This window comes from Triturus cristatus, chromosome 2_2, assembly GCF_964204655.1.
Source record: "Triturus cristatus chromosome 2_2, aTriCri1.1, whole genome shotgun sequence".
NCBI classification, from domain to species: domain Eukaryota; kingdom Metazoa; phylum Chordata; class Amphibia; order Caudata; family Salamandridae; genus Triturus; species Triturus cristatus.
Genome location: NC_140582.1, coordinates 1,140,851,064 through 1,140,876,289, shown reverse-complemented (window position 1 = coordinate 1,140,876,289; position 25,226 = coordinate 1,140,851,064). Strand labels below are relative to the sequence as shown.

The 25,226-nt window shown below is 44.5% G+C and overlaps 1 protein-coding gene across 1 annotated transcript in view; it reads right to left on the bottom strand.

Moving 5' to 3' along the window:
• Positions 1-25,226, bottom strand: part of LOC146863253 (progonadoliberin-2) — a 98,990-nt gene that overhangs the window by 28,832 nt on the left and 44,932 nt on the right. Inside the window, exon 2 of the mRNA XM_085643350.1 lies at positions 9,631-9,792. Within this exon, the coding sequence (XP_085499476.1) occupies positions 9,631-9,768 (138 nt within the window). The 5' untranslated portion in view covers positions 9,769-9,792. The remainder of the gene's footprint in view (positions 1-9,630; positions 9,793-25,226) is intronic.

The following is a 25,226-nucleotide window of genomic DNA, read 5'->3' as shown; positions in this document are numbered from 1 at the left end:
GGCTCATTTCAATGGAAAATGTCTGTCTGTAAAGACAGTGCACTACCACACCATGCTTTAGTGATGTATTTATTAAAAGTGAGAATTTTCAAATTTGAACTGAGAAACATTCCTGTCCCCGTCCTGATCACAATGCTTTTAGGGAACTAGGAGGAAAGTCAGAGGTCATGCATACTCCATGTGTTGGCTAGATTTTTACCATACATGTAGCCAACGTTTAGTCTATTAAATCAAACAAAATAGTTTTTCGTACAGCAGGCAAACTAAACTCACAGATTTAAAGGTGCACTGACGAACCTCTCGGGACGGCCGGTTTTACACAATGAAATTCAACAGCTAAAGGGGCATATCACAGCCCTCCGTTCCCTCGGAAAATTGGGCTTATTTTGGTCCATGATGTAATAGGATCCAGTTCCTTTAGAGGCAGCACCGGCCTAGCTTTGGCTTAGACAAGCTGATTGAATGCCAAGGGACACTATACCCTTATGTTGGAAGGAATAGCATCTGACCCACTGAGATTATTTGGTACTGTTATCACTTCGGACGACATCCACGAAGTTACTAAATAGGAATCGGTCATCTTAACAAGGAGACCCTGGATCTTTATAAAATTTGAACGAACTCTATGGAATTTTTTTAAGCCTTGAAAAAGTTACTTTGTAATGAAACCCGTGTCGGCTGCCGATCCACCGCTCTACGGGAGTCTTATTGTGTTACATTCTCTTTTTTAATATGTGTGTACTGTTTTTATTATATGTGTATACTTTTATGATTCCTCTTTGGATTCGAAATAAAGTTATTTGATGATGATGTGTTACATTCTCCCTCTCTGTAACACCATGTCTTAGTAAGATTTGCTTTTGAACTAAATGCATTGAAAATATTGCAAAATTTGTGTATTTTACAAATATTAAATTGAACAGCAAACTATTCATTGCTCCTTGTTTAATATGGAGTATCACTGGACAACTTTCAACGAATGAATTACTAAATAGATCGGAGTGCTAAGGTTTAGTTCTATATATGACATATACACTGGGTTCAGTTGAGCCATAGTGGGTTGACACCTGAGGTAGTGGGGTGTATGTTCTTAACCTCGAGGGGCAACATTACTATATACCACTCTCCATTTTACACTAAGAATGATGTGCTACCATTAAAACCACCACTACCGTTTGTGAATTATTGTCCTCTTGTATGTGATAATGAAGAAAAAGGTGACTCAGTGAAATAAAATATTTGCTTGGGATCACACACTTTTAAATGAGTCTATGGGTCAAGTGCATTATTGTTAGGTCGAATAAATTATTCAAGTTACTAGAATTGCAGGTCTGGTAACATTATTTTTATTTTTCGAGCCCTAGTGACATTCATTAGTGCTATTCTTCCCACTTACTCAAAAGTGCAAAGTCTGCCGTACATGCAATCTTAGTATCAAGAATTGCTGAGTCCACCTATTTATACAGGGCATAGATGCACTACACGTTTCACCCTCTTTGGTGTATCTCGCCCTGGTGTTTCTCACGGCTGTACAAATATAAATATCATTTCAAGATTTGTTGAGATGATTCTGTTCTGTCCTTCACTGCGTCCGTGTTGGATTCACCAGTTGCAGTGGATCACGCAGGATCCATCTTCTATCATCAATAGAAGATGATAAGGTGAGATAGACCAATACTGATAGACCTTGGGCCAATAGCTATGTTAGCAGCCGTTAGAAAGCCCCGATGTGATATGTGCTATCATGCACAATGGAGTAACTGTGCACAACCTGCCAGTTTCAGTGACAGTAAGTTCATGAAGATATTCAGCTGAACTCCTTTCTGAATGTAATCCAAGATAATACCAAGGAAACCCTACAGGTTATTCAAGATGATGTCATCGTCAAATGAAAATACAGGATACCCTCACGGGTGATATCGCACTCTACAAACCTGCATGACTTAATATAACATACTTTTTTCAATTGTTACATAGCTTAAACATGGGGAAAGATGATCATTGTAGAGATAACATAAGGATATGTCATAAAAGTAAAAACACAGGATCGCCTTCAAATTAAGTACAGTTACATCAGGGAGTTAGCACTGAAAGTTTGACTTGCATAGTTAGATCAAAGTCTCGTGGAAGGAAGACCGATTGAGGGGTTTTCGAGAGGCTAGTTGCAAAGCAAGACGATTCTCGAATCATCCTTTCCTTCTTTTCATTCCATAGAATCGCAGCATTAGTTTTGATTTATTTTGTATGCATCACGTCCCAACCAAGACCATGTGGGAGATTTACCTACTTTCCACATAGCGCACTGCAGCAGCCGCAAATGCTGCGCTGTGCTACGTGAAAAGGAGAGAGGAGGAGAGCACCCTAATTACTAAAATATGGCACTCTCCTCCCCTCTCACTAGCGCCGGTGCTGAAATCAGCTGCCGTGCACCACGGAGACACCTTTGCGCCATGGTGCAAGGGTGACTCTGTGAGTCTAGCAAAGGTTTTGTACTGGAAGGGTAGCCTTCCAGTATAAAATACTATGCTGAGACTTACTTCAAACCTTTTCCCTCTTTGTATGTGTGCTGTACATTGCAGCACACGTGCAAAGTCGGAAAAGGAAGGAAAAATGAAACATTGCTCCTTCCTTGTGCCTACTTGAGCAGGGCACAGTTTTCTCACGCTAAACCCAATCTACTTTACTTAGTAAATTGGGTTTAGCATGAGAAACCTTGGGAGGTTGCATGGGAACACCCATGCTCCACCCTTGGTACGCCCCCATGACGCAAAGTAATGCAAAGCAGCGATATGCGCTGCTTTGCGTTACTTTTCTAGTTTAGTGCTGGAAAGTAAATTGGAAAAAAAGATTTTGCGTAGATTTGCGTCACTTTTGTGGTGTAAACACGGCACAAAATCTTATTAAATCCCCCCCATGTCTTTATTCAGATGAGGTTGTTAAAAGTCATCCAAGCCTCTAGAGGGAGTCAGTGCCGGTCCATGAGTATTAGAGTAATGAGGTATGATTTTTTACCTCCAGAACCATGACCAATAGAGCAAGAAAAATGGATCTGACATGAGTTAGTGCTGATTTGAGAGAGCTGGCTAGAGTGGCATTACCAGAGCTTAATGTTAAAGGTGGCTGCAGGTGGAGGTCATTGTCACTTCTTTGGAGGCACTGGGACTAATGTTTCATCATCAGTCTTTGACCAAGTGCCAGAAGGAGGAGAAAGTAGGAGGAAACAGTGTCAAAGGGAAACCGCAGGGCCAAAAAAAGGTCATGCAAGAGTGACAGGATACCCGTTGGGTGACAGTGCGCTATATAAATCCTGCTTACATTACATTACATAAAGAGAGAGAAAGTGAAGCGTGGTAGAAGAAAGATGTGCTGAAAGAGGCGGCAGCTTCAGTATTTGCAACCCCAATATTTGCCAGAGACAGCAGTGTGTTCTTATGAAACTTTTGAGCCCTGCCACTTGTTGTTTTACAAATTAAGCACGTTGGGGAAGATTTACAAGCCCCTTACACCACTTTTGTATCACCTTTCCCATGTTAAAAGTGATGCAAAAGTGGCACAAGGGGCTTGTAAATCTGCCCCTCTATATTAGCCCCTGTCTAAATCCGTTAATAGTGAATATTTCACCATTGCCCTGAAGTTCTCCCCCAGAATCAACACATTGTCCATTTGAAGATCATGTGGCCTGTAGATCACTGATCTCAATACTTTTGCAAGCGAGGCTACATTGATAAATGAAGGCCCACCACACTTGTGGGTGAAACAGCAAAGGGGTCAAGACAGAACTGAACAGCTGGGTCGAGAGAGCCATGGTGTTCTGAGGATTTATGTTTCAGGTGAACATTCCAGTTCCACAGGGTGTTTATCTAAAACTCAGTCACAAGATGGCACCTTTAAATAATGCTCGGTGACAACTTTGTGTGCAATAGTTTTCTCATTAAGAAGGGTGGAAGAAAACATCGTCATAGTGCCCTACAGGACAGTGGGAGTAGAGATTTTGATCTTCAGAAATGGCAGCAATCTAGCCTGGAAGAAAGAGTTTGAATCAATGCGTTGTGATCTACCATGTCAAAGGCCCTGAGTGGTCAAGCTCCCCTCCCCTCCCCAGGACAAGCATTGCCATCATTCACAATCCCACAATGTACAGAGCCTCATCTGAAACTAAGGCTTTGGTGTCTCAGTGCTGCACTAAGTCCTGAAGCTAGGTTGTTGGGAGCATTCAAGGTGATATTTCACAAAGCAGGATTATAATTGTCTAGTCTCATTTTTCTACATGAGTTTGGTGGGAAAAAAAGTCATTTATGGATTGGTCTGAACTTCTAAATGTCAGAGGGTTCATAATTATATATTTTTTTTAGCAGAGTTAAATTAGCCATATTTGAGAGAAAACGGGAACATTCCTTGCGGAACAGAAGTGCTCTTTAATTCATTTAATTAGCGGGTGAATGGCACACGGGTTTGAAAGATTTCCTGGATAAATGCCCTCCACTTTGACTTTTGAAACTCAAGGCAGGCAGAAAGAGAAGAGAGATGGGGTATGGGCTGAGCTGGTGTTTTTCCAGTATCAATGTGTGCCTTGATTTGTAAGACTTCATTTTTGGAATAATTGGCAATATTGGTGACATTCTCTATCGAGTGAGTAAACAATCGTTTCTTGAGGAGGTTAAAACAATGTTTAATAGCAGAGAAAAGCTGCCATGGGAGTAGAGGAAGCATTATCTTGATTTTGAAAGTATTGTGGTTTTACATCGATTACCAGAGCTCAATGTAGTTTTATTTTTATCTGGGTTCTTAATGATTCCAGTGCTTCAGGTGATTGAGTGCTGCTCCAACATATTTGCAGTTTCCAAATTCGCAGTTTCCTTCCATTGGCTGCTTGTAAATACCAGGCAGTAGGAGAATGGTGTTTACAGATTTGATATGAGGGAAGTGTTATTTCTGTTGTAGGAATCTTTGGGCTATGTGGCAGACAGTACCTTTAAAGTTTTGAAGCAACACTGTTAGTGCAGAAGATAGCACGTTTACATGGATCTTTTTAGATGAATATTTAGATTGCTCAAACCGAGAGGATGTGGCCTAAAGGCTAGGGGCGGTCGACCTCGAATCTGGGCAACCAGGTTCGAACCCGTCAACGATGCTCAACATCCTGTGATTCTGGGCAAATCACTTAATCTCCCTGTGCCTAACAACCTAACAAAACCAAACACAAATTAATGTATCTAAAAACAACAATTTGGTTATTCATTACAGAGGGGGCAACCCAAATAAACACAACGGTTGGGTCAAAGCACATTTTTTAGAGCATCTTTGATCCACCCCTGGTAGCTATGACACAAGCAGCAGGCATTCCCCAGAGAAATGCATATTACATTCAAGCAGTACAAACAATTTTAAAGTAAAAAGCACAACACAATAAAATTCCCAAACCAATTTAGAGACAATTATAATGAGCAAAAAAACACAAGGATCAATACAATTGGACAAGACATGGATTTTAAACTTTTAAGGCAAAAAGATCCTACTAAAAGTAAAGTGCCATTGATACATGTCAGTTCGCAGATGGCTAAGACTTAGGCTCAATTTCAGGCTGACTGCAATGGAGTGGAAGTCGGATACAGCAAGCAAGTTATCCCGGTAAAACGTCATGCCTTGAAGGAAAAAATTACTAAGTACCACTTTTCTCCTGCTGCTAGGAAAGTTCCTTCTGATCAGTCCTTCAGCCCCTGCAGGGGCCAGCTTTCCCTCTATCCAGGTCTCCTGTAGAGTCCAGTCGTCTGTGGCCTTAATAGATCTCTTTACAACGTATGCGCTACTACGCATTCCATTACAACGCGGTTGTTACAACGACGGCATTGTTACAACATGAACCATTACATCGCAAGTCATTACAACGGCTTGCTGTAGGGGGTGCACTGGACTTAGGAATAATATAATTTACTATTCCTACTCCAGATTTTTGTATCGCGATTGGCCTCATCGCAGTTTTTTGTGCGTTCGTATTTCACATTTTTGCAGCATGGTGTTGATTTTAACGCGGTGAGTTGACGCGTTACCCGGAGACTATCGCATGGTACCGCCGTGTTGTGAATACTTGGTTAACACGGCGTAAGTTTCCCGCGATAGACTGCGATGTTGAAGGTTCCGTTAAGTAACTTTTGCAATGATTATCACACGTTCTTGAGAATATGCCGCCATGAGTATTAGAGTAATGAGGTATGATTTCCTACCTCCAGAACCAATAGAGCAAGAGAAATGGATCTGACATGAGCTAGTGCTGATTTGAGAGAGCAGGCTAGAGCGGTATTACCAGAGCTTAATTTTAAAGGTGGCTGCAGGTTGAGGTCATTGTCACTTTTTTGGGGGACTGGGACTTATGTTTCATCGTCAGGCTTTGACCAAGTGCCAGCAGGAGGAGAAAGTAGGAGGAAGCATAGAAAATCAGTGCCGAAGGGAGACCGCAGGGCCAAGAAAGATGTGCTGAAAGAGGAGGCAGCTTCAGTGAGTGCTGCAGACACTGATTTGCATGACCTGGGTCCATGTAGTACCATTTACCATTTACCAGGGACTTATAAATAAATTAAATGTGGCAATTAGGTGTATATCAATTTTACCTTGCACAAGCACTTTACCTCTGGCTAGCAGGAGTAAAGTGCTCAGATTCCTAGAAGCCAAATAAAACGGGCTCAGCAAAGGAGGGCAGAAATCTGGGGTGACCTTGAAGAAAAGGTCAGGTCCAACACGGACTTTGATGTCAGCAAAGTACTTAGGGGCATATCAGCAAGCAGGCGATAAAAAATTATCGCCACTTTTGCGTCTGTTTTCGGACGAAAAGCGGCGATAATTTTATCGCCTGATCAGCAAGGTCACGCTATCGTGTGAAACCTTGCCTTATTGCCATTTCCCTTAACGCCCATCTTTGCATCTCTAATGAGATGCAAAGTGGGCGTTCCTCCCCAGGATAACGGGAGAAATGTCGCTAAGCGACATTTTTCCTATTATCAAGCCTCACGCAAAGCAGGATAGCGACAGGAAAAGTGGCGATAACCTCTGTTATCGCTACTTTCCTTACGCCTGCTTTGAAACTGACTTAGCCATGATATCCTATGGAAGGTGGATATCATGGCTAAGTATGTGAGGCCCTATCAGCAAGCTATCGCCAAACTTCGTGGAATTATCGCTGGGTTTCCAGCGATAATCTCACGTTTGGCAGTTAGTGCTAGGATTCTTATCGCTTTTGAGATAAGCGTTGCTAATAGCACGCTATCTCAGGGATAAAAATCCACGCTAGCCGGCGATAATTATCCTAGCGCTAAGTGCGCTTAGCGATAATTATCGCCGGTTGTTGCTGATATGCCCCATAGAGAATGCATAAGTATAAATACATTGTGTGAAAGGTTTTTAATTAAATGGACATTCAGAGGAAAAAATATGAATGGAGTCAGCAAAGCTAGAAGCGCAAGATATTTTTACAAATTACTACCCCACATATTTTATTGAGCCTGCCTTTATGTAGAAATGAATTTCGATCTGGAGTGAAACAGCTGCCATCTTCCTGTGCTGTTCCAGGCATGACAGGGTTCAGACAACCTAGCATTTTCCTTATTCCATCGTCTGTCAACTTTACCCCCTCCCGCCTTGCCTCACCGCGCTAACCTTCACGGACCGCCACTGCAACCTAAGGGGACAATGCAAAGTTAAGATATTTTCCCAGCAGACTCCCGATTCCACATATGAGATTTAGTAAAGTATCTGAGAGGTTGTTGCTATTTTACTAATAACACAAAGTTGAATATGGGAGTGAAACTTTAGTGGGGAGGAAATATCTACTGTAGATGTAACTCTAGAGCCTAAAAGCTGGGTTAGCGAGTTAACTCTATATAAATAGAATGCAGCTAGTAGTAACAATATAAAATATATGAGCGTTAACAAGAACAGAATGGTAAGAATTTAACATAATAACTGAAATGGCTTAATGCATAACTTTCATAGAATCAATTGCATACACACTGGTGATGGCATTCAATAGCAAACTAAGGAGCAGATTTCAATGTACATAGGAAGCGCCCCCTACAAAGCGATGTACTTCTTGGTGCTAATTTGCTGTTGGTAGGATCATATGAAAGGTCCAGATGTCAACAAGTTCACTTTTATTGGCTAATGTGCAATAGGAGAGAGTTTCAGATCTTGGGAATCACTTTTTGACATGAACAGGTTCCCTAGGTTCTGGATTGTTGGATGGTGACCACAATCAATTCTTGATGAGATCAGGCTGACAGATTTATGGAGGTCCAGCGGGGCCCACAACCGGATCCGATGAGGGGCTCTGCTGACCCGCGCATAGGAGGGTCTGGCGATGGCTTACTGGGAGAGCGACAAGGAGCATCATGATGGCAAAGTCTGACGGGAGGGATGCGGGCCTGGCTGAGTACTCTGGGAGGGGACCCTACAGGGACACCAGATGCTAATGCAGATTTAGCTGGTTTTTCATACTTTGAGGCATCCGCCTTTTGGTTTTAATTGCACTTTTCTTCTGCCTCGTTTGTTGTTTCTCCAAACGTTGACTCAAAGATTGTGCACTTTTCACTATGTCCAACGACTACTAACACTTTATTCTGCTGCAAGTCAGGTCTTTGCTTTATTGTTCTTCACTACTTGCAAAATGAAAAAAAAAAGAAGCCCCAGGGTGCACATGTGAATGTAGGTGGTGATTTCTTACGTACATGGATACGTTGCTATGATGCTTCAACCCTCTAATTTCTGGATTATAGTGTTAGACAAGGTTCCTTTGAAAAATCCAGTCACCCAATACCCAGACCTGTTTGGTGCTAAGCAAATTTCCAGTCATGGTAAGGTTCTTTGATGACCATCTGAGAACCCATGGCCCCGTCTGCACTGGCCCTATTCTATAAATCCTAAGGGTTAAAAACAGCATCCAGCTTTATGACCAGGGCATATGTTCCAACAGGAGTCTTGCAGAGCAAAACAATACATTTAAGATGTTTTTTCCAAATATATTGGTCCAAGTGGCATGTATGTCAGATACAGTTTAGAAGAAGAGCTCTCATATCATTGTCATACTTTCTGCCACAATTGCAGCTAGAAATTATATTTATGTGGACATCGGATGTTTATGTGAGCCGTAAACACAGTGGATGCACAGCAGAAAAATGTGTTGCAAGAGAAAGTGTGACGGTCAAACACAATTTATTTGCTGGTTTATCTAGGCATGGAATGCTATATAACCCCCTGTAGATCTGCTCCAACAAGACTAGATATATTAAAGCTCAAACTCTTATGAACCAAGTATTGTAACTGAAGCACACCGAGATGAAGTGATTGGCTTGGATCACACAATGTGACCAGTTAAAGAAACCAGGTTCACACGTCAGGTATCTTACCATGCAGGCATAAGGCTTTCTAGGGAGAACACAGGGGTTAGAAATATCTCCTTGAACGCCTCTTAATAATGTATCTGTACTTCAAACTTAAGTTTAAAAATTCTGAGTAGTAGCCTGAGTTTTACCATTTTGATCCAAACACCAGAGTACCTTCTGGTAGACATTTTTGAACAACGGCCATGCTTTAGGCATCATGTACCAATTCAGGCTGATGAGATATGGGAGAGAAAGGACTTACCTCTGGAGACTGGGAGAAGTCCAGCTCCCTCTTTCCACCCGGATACCACCCATGAGACCAGTGCTGAGCATGTGACAGGTGGGCACTGACAGCTGCCAGCACAAAGGCCAGGATCAGCAGCTTCCTTTGACATGCCATGGTGCCAGTGGTAACACTTCCAATCTGGTCAACAGAACAACAAAACCCAAGGTGAGCCATTCATGTGTGGATTAAAAGCAGCTGTTGCAGAATAAGAGGGACAGTCAACAGTGGAATATCATGAAACCAATTTATTTCATTTTAGCAAGATTACTTTTCATGCAAAGTGATTCCGTTTTGTCTGGACTTCTTAAAGTCTATACTGTCCCTTTTTACTCTCTCACCTCAATGTAGTTCAGTGTATCAATTCATGCAAGAAGGGTCAGAGAAGTACAATACCTCCAAGTCTTTGGAAAGAAAATAGGACTCTAAGGGGCTGATTACAAGTCTGGTGGTCTAAGGACCGCCAGACTCACGGGGGCGTGCTGGTGGTGGTCTCCTGAACGCCCTATTAGGAGTTGGGCGTTAGAACCGCCACAGTCCTGCCGCAGCCGCCAGGGAACCGCCATTCCCTGGCGGTGTTGCAGCAGTGTAGAAGCATCCATATGCTTGACTGGACTGACGCGGTACCGCCAAACATATTAGGAGATTCTTCTCCTCCGGGATTTTCATGGCAGTTCCTCCTCATCGTGGTGGAGAGGAAACAAAGGAGGCCCTTCCGGGCCCCTGGTGCCGCTGTGCCCGGGGGATGCACACAGAGGAGCACAACATGTTCTCCCCTGTGTGCATGCACATCAGTTCCTTTTCAGTCCATGCCATGGAGGAACTGTTTTTGGCATTCCAATTGCAGTGCCTGTTTTTAGAGGCACTGTTGACGAAACTCCTAATCTGGCGGCCGGCCCGACCGCGTCTTTGCCGGTGGAGCGGATCCGGCGCTGCATAGGGCCCTTAGTTTGCAGCTTCTATTGGCTGGTGGGGTGTTAGTAAAGGGGGGGCATCACACTGGAATGAAACTAGAGCTAACATTCAGAGAGTAACTGCCTTAGGGGTTCTTCTTTCATCCCTTTTAGATTCGTGGAAGTGGAGCCGCCGCCATCAATGTTACATCACTGAAGTCCTAGGGGTTGCAAAACTTCATGTGTCACACAAGGAACACGTCTAAAACATGTCCACTCAATAGGAGAGTAGTAAGGGTGTATTATGTGGGTTGTATTGCATTTTGGACCACACTGTCACAAATATATTACTAAAGCATGGTTTGGTTACCCACTGCCATTCAAGGACAGCACATTTCCCATTGCAATAGCCACTAAAGTGGCACAGACAGCAGTCAGTTTTACTGATAAAACTATAAAACTGATAAAACTATATTTTGTACAAAACAATCATATGTGAAAATAGGGTTTCAGCAAATATTTATCATATGCACATTAACAAGAAAAATGCCTTGATTTGTTACGCTCCTATTAAAATCTATGCTTCCATCACAATTCAGAATTATCACATTTTTTACTCACGTGTGCTTTTCTAATGGCAAGCTGATATATATAGAAACATTTGTACAGTTCCTTTACAAGTATATAAATGCTGTTCTTTGCTAAAATAAAATTGACATGCTGCCGCCTTTTCTTTCACACTCTCTTACCATATCAGGAGTGTGACAATACTCACTCTACAAAATCCTCTCCCATTGAAGTCAGATAAAAAAAGGAAAGGAAAACCTCAAACTCCAAGTTAAAAAAAAACTAGCAACAATGTCAGAAGGCCTAGTCTGACATTTGACCTCCGTCGTTAAACGCACAACGAACGTGACAAGATACAAACAAAAATGAAAGGCATCTTTATTGGTCATTCACCATTTGAACTCCAGTATGGCTATTTTAGGGGTTCTGCAGCACCCCTGCATCCCTATTTTGAGCAACTATGCAAAGAAGTATCTTTGATGATAAGCTCTTCCAAGAAACGCACAAGAAATGCAAGGGATTTATTTTAGCTTGATGCTTGCGAATGCAGCATGATTGATGCTTCTAGCCTGTAATACAAATTCTTCTAACAATCTTCTTGTCTTGAGCACAACATTATTAGGTGCTCCTTTAGCTCCGAGCCATCCAATGCATGTATTTGGTAAAATATCCCTTGGTTCTCTTTTGGTGACATGTGGCACATTTGCAGATGACACATTCTCCAATCAATGACTGAGCATAGTTGGTTGATATTAATTTTAGTGGCATTGATACTTTTCAGCTCAAGAGATGCATTTCCAAGTTGCCAACAGCAGGAGGTTGGCCCTTTGCCTCTCGGTGTGCATTAGATTTAGCCCCTTTTAACTTGACCATATTGAACATGTCCTTTCATTCGGTAGCACAAGTGGATGAATGTATCAGGTGGCAGTCACAGATAAAAGTGTTTGGAAGGCACACTTTGTTCCACCTGTGGAACCTAGGTAGTCACCTTCCTTGACATCTCTTCAGACACCAGACAACAATCTTGCTTCCGAGGAGTTCTTGAGGTATTTTCCCCCTGATTTAACATTTACACTGTTGTGCCCATGCAGTGAGATGAACTGACTGTATAAATCCAGATCCAGGCTCAGCCTCCTTGTAGCACACAAAGGCCCTTTGTGCGTACCCATTTGTGCAGCGCTTCCTGTGTGTGTTACTGTAACCTAAAGGCACAAGATCTAGTTGTAAGCTGCAGCTGCAAGTAATAGAGGAGGAAGGGGCTGGGCACAGCCCGCAAACCATCCTGCTCAAGGAGGAAAAATACCTCTTCACACCGTAGCTGTTACAAGGTGGAGTATTATGTGGTATGGCTGGGAGACCTTACCATGCAATATTCTCACAATATACAGAGATGATCCTTGGATTCAACAACAATAACTTTTAGCTCTGTCGTGCCAGTGTGGCAAAGAGCAGCCAGGCATTACTGGAGTAACATGTGTTACGAATTTTACAGTACCATTATGGTGCATAATCAATTCAGCAAAAACACAAAGAGATGACGGATGGAGAGCTGAAACTTTTCAGACACTCCCCCCCCCCCCCAATGCACAGATCTGGTTTGAATCCATCATCGTTCTTTAGCTCACTTTGCCACCCCAGTTCAGACCCAGCCATGTGCAAATCAGTCTTGACCCTGTTCCTCGTGGGAACAGTCTATCCCGAACTGCCAAGCCAGATCTTCCCTAGACAGGAAACAAGCATCATGGGACCGGTTTCAGGGTAACACCCCTCATCAGCCAGGCTAGTTTGAATCCAGTGGCAAAGTGAGCAAGTGACCCACATCTGAGCTTACCCAGCCAACTTAGGGTGAACAAAGCAAACAAAAGGAGATGATGGATGGAGAGTAGAAACTTTTCAGACACTCACCCCCAGTCACTGATCTGGGTTGAATCCATCATTGTTCTTTAGCTCACTATACCACTCATACCTCACACTCTCACATATTAATTTCCTCACTTCTACCATACATGTTTGTCCCAACCATTATTAATTGTCACCATCAAAGAACAACAGGAAATAACCACTATCTCAACAGTTGCTGTGTTGTAGGTCAGAGTCTTGAATAGTCCGGTCTCAGTACGTTTTGGTGGAAAGTATGTAAAATCTCCTTCTTTAGGTTCAACAGTGATGAATTCTAATTAAAATTGTGGATCAATGGGGGGATATCGGTGGATAGGATAAAAAACCTCTTACTAGACCAGCCTAACCATTGTTTTTTTTTTTTAATTAAAAATCTATCTCCAATATTTTTTTTCTGCACAGTAAGAACAAAGGGCCAGAAAACTTACACCTATGTACTTCGAGAAAAAGCCTAGAGAATATAAGAATGAAAAGAGATAATAGGTATATGTTGGCCAGAGTAATGACCTAAGAATTTATACCTTATATCACATGGGAAGCAAAATATTGCGTTTTACGCACCTCTGTGCTCTCATGCCGTGACATCTATGTGCATAAAAGTTTAAATCCCAGTGATAAAAATAGCATTGCTCCACCTGAATGAAAAGGATATTACCTAATGGAGCCTGCCTAGTTTGCAGGGGCCCCAGGTCTGTGGGCCATCATAAATTGACAAACAATGTGGGTCCCTGTTTGGTAGATTACAGCTGATAAGACGAGAAGAAGGTGGAGCTTTACATACTTTCAACTGAAACGTACATAGACTGGACTATCAAGACTCTGAAGACAGCTGAGATATTTGTTACTTCCTGTTGTGTTTTGATGGTTTCAATTAATATTGGTTGGAACAAACATATATGGTAAAAGTGAGGGAATGAATGTGTGAGAGTGTGAAGTATGAGTGGTTTAGGCAGTGTGGGACCAGACAATTTTCATGAGTGACTACATTGTGTGACAAAAATGTAAACACATGGAAATGTGTTTCCTTGTGTTGTTAAGACTGAATATATGGTCTATAAAAATGAAATGTAATGGACTGATGAAATATAATTGTTATTATTTATTGTATTACATTGCATAGCACTGCATATGTCTGTATATAGCACTACTTATGCTGTTTGTATTTAATTTTTTTAAACAAAAAATGTATATTTTCTCTTTCTTTTGAGCAAGCTCATACCACCAGGAGGGAAGACTCTTGTCTTGGCGACAAAAGGCTCGGGGAAGCCGCCAAGGCACTGGATCACTGTATCCTAGGGGGGCACCCACTCAGGGTGGCAGCAATGTGCATTCCAGCTCACCCTCGGCACGATGGGGTAGAAAAAGCACGGTGTTTGACACCAAACACTACCCAAATCAGTTGTTTTTTTATAATGGATCTGGCTATCTCGAATTTTCTTGGTAGCCAGCCAATGTTACTCTTTGGACCGCTGGCCACTTACAGTAAAGCCTTGCTTAACAGGGTTACTGTAGAGATATAAATGTACAAACATTTATATCCACACCTTTAATATAATGCACCCGACATCCTGGGCTTAGGAGGACAACTTTAAGAGTGAATTCCTTACATTAAGGCATTAGTGTGACTCTACAGCACATGGAGTGTGCAGAGTCGCTCTGAAGCAGACAGGTTGTTCGTGCAGGGCTCCACTGACAGACCTGAAGACACACTTTTACTTGGATCACACAGGGTGGCACAATACAGTACTGCAGCCGTGGTGACCCCTTTACTACCCATGCCCTGGTACCATACACTAGGGACTTATAAGGGGGCAAAGTACCTCGCCAATTGGGTGTTCAAAATCACGTCATTTTTAGGGGAAAAAGCACAGGCCCTGGGGCATAGTTAGCAAGTCCCAGTGCACTGTCAGAAACCAGCATCTAGCAGTCTAAAATGAGGTGAAAAATGGGGTGTGGGGGCTTCTGCAAAGAAGCCCAGTCTCCAACACAAGCCTTTTGTCCACTGTCTGGGAGCAATCCACATCTCACCACAGGGAAGCCATTCACCAGTCAAGCGGCACTGGGCAGTGGTAGAATGGCACATTTGATTTAGGCAGGAATAAAATAACTTTCTAAAGCAAAACAAAATTTTTAAATCTGACTTTACCATTAAGTTGGATTTTAAATTACTATTAAAAAGATTCATTGTTTTTTTCTAGCTGCTCCCTAACCAAAATAAAGCATTATTAGTTGTTATAACGTAACTCAGTGTTTTCCTATGGGATGGCCAGCCTTACCACAGTGGGAAACGCCTTTGGAGTTTTTTCACTGACAGGACATAAAAAACATTAAATATACTGTGACAGGGTGCCCTTGGAGGAGAACTACAGGTGCCCCGTGGTACCGGGAAGGTGTGTTCAACGTCCGTGGAGGGGCAGCACAATCCGGTGCCTCAGCCAGCCCCGAAAGTACGTAAGAGTTCACCAGGTGAAGGGAAGGGGAAACCTGCGGTTGAGAGGAAGAAGTGCGACCAACACTGGAGCACCGAGACCCAGCAGAGACGAGTGCTCAGTACGAATACCGGATCCGAGACGAGGAGGCGCGGAGCGGACCAGCGGTGTGTGTTATCCCAGGGGAAGGCGCTCTGGACCAGGTAGCCGTGACTCTGTCATCGAGCCATGGCCTCAGGTAAGTGGCCCGAACATCTGGCCGTTTAGTGGGCGGGTGGTTTTTCACCCAAGCATACCTTACGGGGTTGTAAAGGGGCCCGTATGTGGCTTTGAAGGGAGGATACAGATTCCCTTTGTTTTGGGGAGGGCTGTCCCCGGTTGTGTTACTTTGTGTGTTTCACTAGCCCAGGAAGTGAGAACAACCCAGGATTGGTAAAGGAGGGTGCAACAGAGGTCACGTGAAAGAGAACGTCACCAGGTCTTGAGCCCTACGCTTTCTTGCAGTATCTTACTTTCCCCGCCCCCATTATCTTAAGAGGCAGTCTAGTGCATTTTAGAAGACCTCCGCCTCTCCCACAACCCAACTACCTGGGGAGTGTTATTGAAGAAACTAATACAAAAACAAGTGGCCCGAGAACTGATTGCCTCTCATTTTCTCTTTTTCCCAGAGGGAGAAACGACCCATGGGTGGACTAACGAAGGACTGACGGCATCAAACGAAGAGGCGAGGAGTGAGCCAAAGAGATGAAAAGACACAAATCGAGCCTCAGGGCCATATCTACCAGAGTATCCAGTGGCTCTTTGCAGACTGTTAATAAAACCTACTTTGACTACCAACCCACTGCATCTCCTCGTGGTTTTTCCTGTAATATGTACATGTCCTGCTTTTTAAATACCCTGCACTCTGCCCTAAGGGAATTTAGGGTGTATCTTAGAGGTGACGTACAAGTATAATTTTAAAAAACGGTTTCGGCCTGGCACAAGATTTCTTTTACTGGAATGTTGACAATTGTACTCCGTTGTTGTATGATTGTGGTTAAAGTGTAGACTCTATCTAAGTTGATTGGGTGCATAAAGGTGAAAAATAGCTGTGGGACAGGGTAAAGTGTTTGAGTATGAACACTTTAAGGTCTTCATCCATTTGCAAATTCAATAAGAATGGTTCCCCTGCTTCTAGCCCTAAGTTGTGTGGAATGGAGGTATTTAGGGCCATATGTAGGTAGGCCAGAAATACCGATTCCTAAATACCGAATTTTACCGAATCGGTATTTAGAAATGGGTATTTGCTATGTACCAAATAGTTCGGTAAAAATTACCGAATCGGTAAAATTCGGTAATTGAATACCGAATCCACAACACCGACCAGAGTTTCGAATCGATATTTACCGAATCGGTAAATACCGAATTGGTATTTACCGATTCGGTAAATACCGAATCGGTATTTACCGAATCGGTAAATATGAATTCGGTAATTATAAATCAGTGTATTTGGATTCGGTAAAGATGAATCGGTATTTACCGATTCATATTTACCGAATCCTTCTTTTTGGACTCCTACATCTCAATTGCCTAAATACCGGTCGGTAACGGGATATTTACCGAATTTCGGCCGTTACCGACCGGTATTTAGCTACCTACATATGGCCCTTAGGGACTGCATAGGATGGGATTGTCATTTTCTTCGAAACGAATAGTCCTGATTTTATTGATGAATTTGGTGGTGTCCTTCAAGTAGGTTGTCATGTTTTGGACTAGTGGTTGTAAGTGGCGATCCAAATATTTTCCAACAGGCTTGTTTATGGAATCTATTTTGGAAACTATTGGACGAAATAGTGGCTGAGTAAGGTTCTTATGTATCTTAGGTAGCATATGTATGCTGGGAGACTGCAGATTCCTTTGAGTAAGATATCTCCTGTCTTCCTCAGTGACAGTTCCCAGGGTGATAGCTCTATTGATAATGTTTGATAAGATTTTGGAAAATTCTTTGGCTCAAAGACTCAAAGAAATCATGCTGAACCCTCGCAAAAACCTGGCGCCACGAACGGACAACAGAAAATTTGACAGCCCTCAAGAACGCCACTCGCGATCACCACCAGCTGATCCGCACCACCAAAAGGGCATCGTTCAAAGAGCGGCTAGACAACAACACCCACAACAGCAAGGAACTCTTCAGCATCGTCAAAGAGCTCTCCAACCCCAGCGCCAGCAACAACGACATCACACCATCGCAAGACCTCTGCAACTCCCTCGCCACGTTCTTCCACCGCAAGATCGCAGATATACACGACAGCTTCGGACCCCAGACTCCACCTCCAGCCACGAAGCAACGACCCCCACCACCACCCTCAGCGCCTGGACCCCCATCAGCACTGAAGACACCACCCACGTCATGAACACCATCCACTCCTGCTCCCCCTCTGACCCTTGCCCCCATCATATCTTCAACAAAGCCGACATCATCATCGCACCCCACCTCCGGAACGTCATAAACAACTCCCTCACATCAGCCACCTTCCCTTAGAGCTGGAAGCACGCAGAAATCAACGCCTTCTGAAGAAACTCACAGCGGACCCCAAAGACCTCAAGAACTTCCGCCCCATCTCTCTCCTTTCCTTCCCGGCTAAAGTCATCGAGAAGACCGTCAATAAACATCTGACTGCTTTCCTCGAGGCAAACAACTCGCTCGACCCATCCCAGTCCGAATTTCGAGCCAACCACAGCACCGAGACCGCCCTCATCACAGCTACAGACGACATCAGGACCCTGATGGACAACGGAGAAACAACCGCTCTCATCCTCCTAGACCTCTCGGCAGCCTTTGACACCGTATGCCACCGCACCCTATCAACCCGCCTCCTCAACACTGGGATCCAAGGAAAGGCCCTGGACTGGATCACCTCGTTCCTCTCTGACAGAACCCAGAGAGTCCGCCTCCCTCCCTTCCGCTCAGCGGCCACCGAGATCATCTGTGGAGTACCCCAAGGCTCCTCGCTCAGCCCTACACTCTTCAATATCTACATGAGCCCCCTCGCCGCCATCGCACGCAAACACAACATCAACATCATCTCCTATGCCGACGACACCCAACTGATACTCTCCCTCACCAAAGACCCAGACACCGCCAAAACCAACCTCCAGGAAGCAATGAAAGACGTCGCAGAATGGATGAAGCTCAGTCGCCTGAAGCTGAACTCAGACAAAACGGAGGTCCTCATCCTCGGACAATCCCAATCTGCCTGGGACGACTCCTGGTGGCCCACAGCACGGGGCTCCGCGCCGACACCCACGGACCACGCACGCAACCTGGGATTCATCCTGGAATCCTCCCTCACGATGACCAAGCAAGTCAACGCCGTCTCGTCATCTTGCTTCAACACCCTGCGCATGCTCCAAAAAATCTTCCGATGGATCCCCATCGAAACCAGAAAAACCGTCACCCAGGCCCTCGTCACCAGCCGACTGGACTACGGAAATGCCCTATACGCAGGAACCACAGCCAAACTTCAGACACGACTTCAACGCATACAGAACGCCTCCGCACGACTCATCCTCGACATCCCCCGCCACAGCCACATATCCGCCCACCTGAGAAACCTGCACTGGCTCCCCGTCTGCAAGAGGATCATGTTCAGGCTCCTCCCCCACGCACACAAAGCGCTACACGACAAGGGCCCCGAATACATCAACAACCGCCTCTTGTTCTACACCCTCACCGGCCAGCTCCGCTCCGCCAGCCTCACCCTCGCCACCGTCCCACAAAATTCACAGAACCACCACTGGAGGAAGATCGTTCTCCTACCTGGCAGCCAAAACATGGAACTCCCTCCCCGTGTACCTACGACTGACCCAGGACCATCTCACCTTCAGAAAACACCTCAAGACCTGGCTATTCGAGCAGTAGCGACACCCCCCTTCCCTTCAGTGCCTTGAGACCCTCACGGGTGAGTAGCGCGCTCTATAAATGTATTGATTGATTGATTGATTGGCAGGATTTGAATCCAACCTTAAGTAGGTGTGTAGTGGAGGCAGAGTTTTAGATGACACACATTGCTATGTTAGCATAAGCGTCTTAGATGTTAGAAATGCCATCTTGCCACTTTTGCTGCTTTTGCACACGACACTGCAGATTGATGTTATTATTTGAAAACTGCTTGCTTGCCTTTTCTTCACATGGGATTTGTCTGTTGTTCACATACCTAGACGTGCACTGCGACCTCGGTCTGAACATTGTGTGCAGAAACAGTCTGGGTCACCAAACAATGTATGTTTTTGAGTTCAGGTTGATCGGCCCACGCTCTAGCCATAACACACACACAGCTGCAAACATCTGAAAGTCGAGCGCCTTTAATATTGCTGTTTGCGAGCACTAGACACACATTCTGGAGAAGAACTTTTCCAGGCGCAGAGCAAAGCTGATCCTGTGAAGTGATTCACCTAAGCTGATGTTTACGGTATGGGGTTCCCCATTCAAACCTAGAGACCTTCTATTAGTCTAATAATACTAGCTCACTAGTGAAGGGAGGGTGGTTGTAGTCCACTGTCATTTGTAATATGATTTCTCCCTTCATTTTCTATGGTATTGTAACAATGCTGATGGTTTTAATTTTAATCATTTGTCTGCTTATGTTAGCCAAAGTACTGCATCTTAGGACACGCAGTTTATAAAATAAACATTTTAAACTTTACTGTGTCTCTGAATACTCTTGTTGTGGACTGATATGAGAATAATAACGAACAGGTGTTTCTGATTCCCACCATTCCTGAGAGTACTCTAAAGTCGCATGTTCTGGGTTGGGTAGCTTCTATATGGTATGAAGAGCGAATAAGACACTGATGCTGGTCGGATATGGGTTCTAGGTACTGAGGTGAGTTTTTGGTACACCGCAATTCACTGAGGTCCTGGTTTCCTGCGCATAGCTCTGTGCATGAGCAGAATCCCTGCAACAGGTGGACATGTCATGAACATGTTTGTTGACATTCTTAGCTTATTGACATCTAACCCAAGATGGCTGACAAGTGATGAGCTCTGGCCGGGAGCTCCTGGCCAGGGATCGCCTTTTTGGACTCTAATGCCTCAAATTCACCCCCTCCGTGGACCCTTTTTGCTCACCTGGATTGTGTGGACTGCAGTCCTCGTCTTCTCCAACTCCCGTGACTGAGTCTCGAGTTCTTCCGGATGAACCGTGATTGAAGTCCTGACTGCGGAGACCCAATCAATATTGCCGATGCCCAGTGGAGCTACTCGTCTGGCTATAGAGGAGACCGGCTCGGGTTCTTTCTCTCAGCCGTCACCTTCCCAGCCGGACATGGGGCACAGTTGTCGTTGTCTCTCCGTTGCTATCTCCTTCCTCTTCACCGATGATTTTCTGTCGATGTAGCCAGATACTGCGTGGTGCCCCTGAGCTTGCTTTCGCCTTCCAAGCCATGGGAGGCGTGCCTGCCTGGTCCCTGCTGCTGCCTCCATTTCCTCCTCGGCCTCGCCTCCTCTCTGGACTAGACACTCATTTGTCATCCCCCCACCCATGAGCGTCCGCAGGGGGGGGGGAAAGGAGAGGTGCTTGTCCTCCACAGAGCGCCCCTCCTAGTCCCCCCTGCGCACGTCCATGTGTAGGCCGCAGATTTGTTTTTTTAAACCCGTCTTTTGTGATTTTAAGTTTGATGAAATAGCTCCGGAGGGAGGCCTGGCGCCGGGGCTCGCCCTCAGGCAGGACATCACGGCGACCCCTCCAGGTGCTGGTGGTTCCAGGGGGGAAGGTGATCCTCGGCGTTCAGATGGAAGCAGGGGGCTAACGATGACAGAGGTGACAAGTGCAGGCGCCCTCCAACCCACTTATCACCACCACATGAAGAAAGAGGCGAGTGCTGGGAAAAGAACCTGATCAGCTCGTCGGCCCAACTTCCAGAAAAAAAAACCTTCAGACCGGTCAGGAGGGCAGGAGACGAGCTGGCCCCTCAGCAAGCTTTCCCTAACAAAGAAACGGGCTCGAGGGATTTCTACTTGCAGGCTTGGTGCCCAGGGTAGTGTAGAGGACTCCATTGTGATGGCTTTGGATTGACAAAGAAGCCGTCAATCAGTAGACCTCGCTGTAAGTGCGCCACGAGACGAATAATTTACATGTTTTTATATTTTCCAAAGCGAATACATCTTAAACAATACTTATGAAATTTAAAAAAAGAAAGAAAAAAAAACAGCACATAACATACCAGCTCTCTTGTTTGAAAGTGAATGCCTCCATGGTGAGCGCTTTCTAGTCATTGTCAGGTGTTTTACTTTTGTCAAACATAATCAGAATTCCGCAAACAGCACTTTTAGGACGTTTTAGCACCCCCAGGCAGCTGTTGGAGTGCATCTACCCAGAACCTGACTGCTCAGCAGGAAGTAATGGCAGGCTGATCATACATTTCTTATTACAATTCGTCAGATATGCTTATCTTCTGAATTAGTGCTGTATGCTGCTGTGCGCACTGATCATCATTACACAAATGGTTGCTTCACCATCTTGTAGCCGTAGACACTGTAAACGAACGGCTTGCTCTGTCAGAAATGATGCTGTCAGTATCCCTTGCATCACACCCAGACACCTGCACACTGAAGATGCGGATGGAGTTTGATGGTGCCCTGTTCCCTCTCCTCTGCACCCTTGTTCGTGTGCCATCCTGCCACCAAGGTGCTTGTGTACTCTTCGGCACCCGCCACTTGCTGCCTGCCATCTCACCACCCAGTCAGGGTCGCACTTGGCCCACACTCGAGTCCCTTTCTGCTACCTTTCCTTTGCCTCATGCGTTCCTAGCACCTGAGCCTTGCCAGCATTCCCACTGACCCCTGCCACACTCCTTCCCTAGTCAGGAGTTGGGAGAGCTGTATCAACCACCCCCCCCCCCCAAAATCTACTTTGACAGACTCCCAGGGGGCTGATAAAAATTTCGGGGGGGGGCTAATTCATCCAGCCAAAGCCATATGCAGTGTGGAGATGCAGGGGCTCTAAGTTGGGGTGAAAACACAACAACGCCTCATTACCAAGTAAATGGTCTTTTAAAGACTTGTGTGAAGTACTCAGGTGCATCTGTGTGTGTGCCCGGGAAGCTGTCTCAGCCAGCCGGGCACACACATTCTTATAACATTCACACCCCTCAGAATGACAAATACCACTTCTAGCTGCCTCGTCATGGGGTGGCAGTGGGAAGATGTGCACAGCAGCGGGAAAGGGATGGCCAGTGCAGGTGACGCTTTTCTTTTGTATAGGAATTTCTGCTGGCGTCATAGCCCAGGGTTTGCTGTCTGTGCACTTGTATAGATGTGTATTCCATACAAGTGCACAGACAGCAAACCCTGGGCTATGACGCCTGCAGGATTTACTTTACAAAGGAAAAGCGTCACCTGCACTGTCATCCCTTTCCCCCTGCTGTGCACTTGTATGGAATACACATCCACGGCGTTGCTCACCAGATAAATGGTGAACAGGGCCATGGTTCTGTCTCTTTTTGCCTCCAAGGGCACCGAAGAAGAAGCAGAGGAGGCCCAGGCAAGAAGAAACCAGGAGACATTGAACCACATCTTTCTACACAGTGAGACCTTCAGGAGGGGCTGGATGCCAGGACAACAGTGCTGCTGATCTGCCCAACTCCACCGAAAAGTATCAGAAGAGCAGGCAGCAGTTTTTAAGTAAGTTCCAGTAACTTTAATGCATCCTACAGCATCACCAGCATTACCTACTGGCTGCATATCTAGGTTACTCTAAGTGAACGGTGTTCTAGACTTACATGCATGGAAACATCAAGGAGGACAGTCCCCTCCAAATATGCAAATGTAGTGTAAACTTGTAGGGGCAGATTTACAAGCCCCTTGGGCCACTTTTGCGTCACTTTTCCCATGTTAAAAGTGACGCAAAAGTAGCGCAAGGGGCTTGTAAATCTGCCCTGTAGCGTTCAGCTTTTGGGGTGCAAGTGGGGTCATTTTAGGGTTCAGGGTGGTAATGAGTTTTGGGGTGCCGGGGGTAATTTTAGGGTTCAGGGTGGTAATGAGTTTTGGAGTGCCAGGGGGTAATTTTAGGGTTCATGGTGGTAATGAGCTTTGGGGTGCCAGGGGGTAATTTTAGGGTTCAGGGAATGTATGAGTTTTAAGGGGCCAGGGGCCATCTTCAACTCACTTTATTCAATACAGCCAGCCTGGTGATGAGCAGAGTATTTAATGATCCCCATTTCTTTTTAGGAATGGACATCCAAAACTTTTTTTCAAAACGGAAATTTGTTGTTGTAGAATCTGACATTACGGAAGCAAGAAAAGAATCTAGACATGGTGAACAGGAGGAGGCAGAAGAACCAAGCACAGTTCTGCAGGTCCACTTTTAGCTCCAACATTATCTAGACATGGTGAACAGGAGGAGGCAGAAGAACCAAGCACAAACAGTTCTGTAGGTCCACTTTTAGCTCCAACAGAATTTAGCCTTCATGTTGATGCTCCTGTAAATGATATTGGATTGTATTTTAATTTAGCAAAAAAACTAACAGACGATGTCAAATACAATCTTCTAATAAATACGTATACTGCACCAGAAACGTATGACTTCAAGAAGAACTCAGGTGGAACACGCTGTTTCCGTCATGTGTGGATGAATCAATATTCACCATGGCTTAGCCACTCTCCACAACTGAAAGGTGCAATTTGCAAGTTTTGCACAGTTTTTCCACAGCCAGTTCTAGTTCTGGTTACCTAGGGATGCTGTCAATGTACAAAAGTAATTCTCTAATGTTAGTACACCAGATGTTCATGTGCTGTTGATTTCTCAGTCAAAATGTACTAAAGCGGATAGATGAAGCTGAGCTTTAGTAATGAAAATAATAGAAGTACTCTAGATTGTATTCTGTTTTCTTCCAGATCCTGAGGCCTTTGTGGATTTTTCGAGGGCCCGTTTGGAACCGTGAGTGTACCCGGTTCTTTGAACCTGAGGTCAGGGTAAGTCTTAGAGAGCTTACACCGCCAAGGTGTCATTTTGTATCGTCTATTAGGTCCTGAAGAAAGCTTTGTGACTAACAATAACAATCTGAAACATGTCGACCATTTGTTTATATACCTAATAGGATGTATCTGATCAATAATTATCAGTATTAGTCATGCTACACTGTTTTTAACCAGTGCCTGATTCGTCATTATTAAAATTGTTTTTGGGCGAATTTTGGGGCTTTTTTTTAAATTTCACATTCCCTTCCACTTATCACATACGAGAATTCCGTTTGTCTGATATCTGCGCTCCGCTGTAACCAAAGCGTTGAAGCACACCAGAGGTGCACTTGGCACCCCTGGTGGAACCCTATGATGAAGCATGTCACCGACTAGGTCGGTGAGTGAGGGTTCTATGCAAATATCTGATTGATTTTTCGGCAGCACTCCGTCAATTTACATATGCATATATATGTGTATACACTATATATATGTGTGCATGTATACATCATTTTATCACTGGTATTTTCCTTTTTTGTACACACTCTTTTGTTGTTTAAAGTTGGAGCATTCATAACTAGGCCTTTCACTAAATATAAAGACTTCCATGAAAGTACACGCAAGCATGTCTTATCATCTTGGCATAAAAACACACAAGTGGATGCAACTCACTTTTTGGCGATCAGAAGGAAACCGGAAACAAGTATTGTGAAAAGGCATGTTGAAGAAAATCGGAAAATGTTATCTCCAATTTTGTCATCTATCTTATTTTGTGGCACACATGACATTGCATTACGTGGGGAAAAAAGTACATCCGGAAATGTGCAAAGTCTGTACCAATTTCGCATT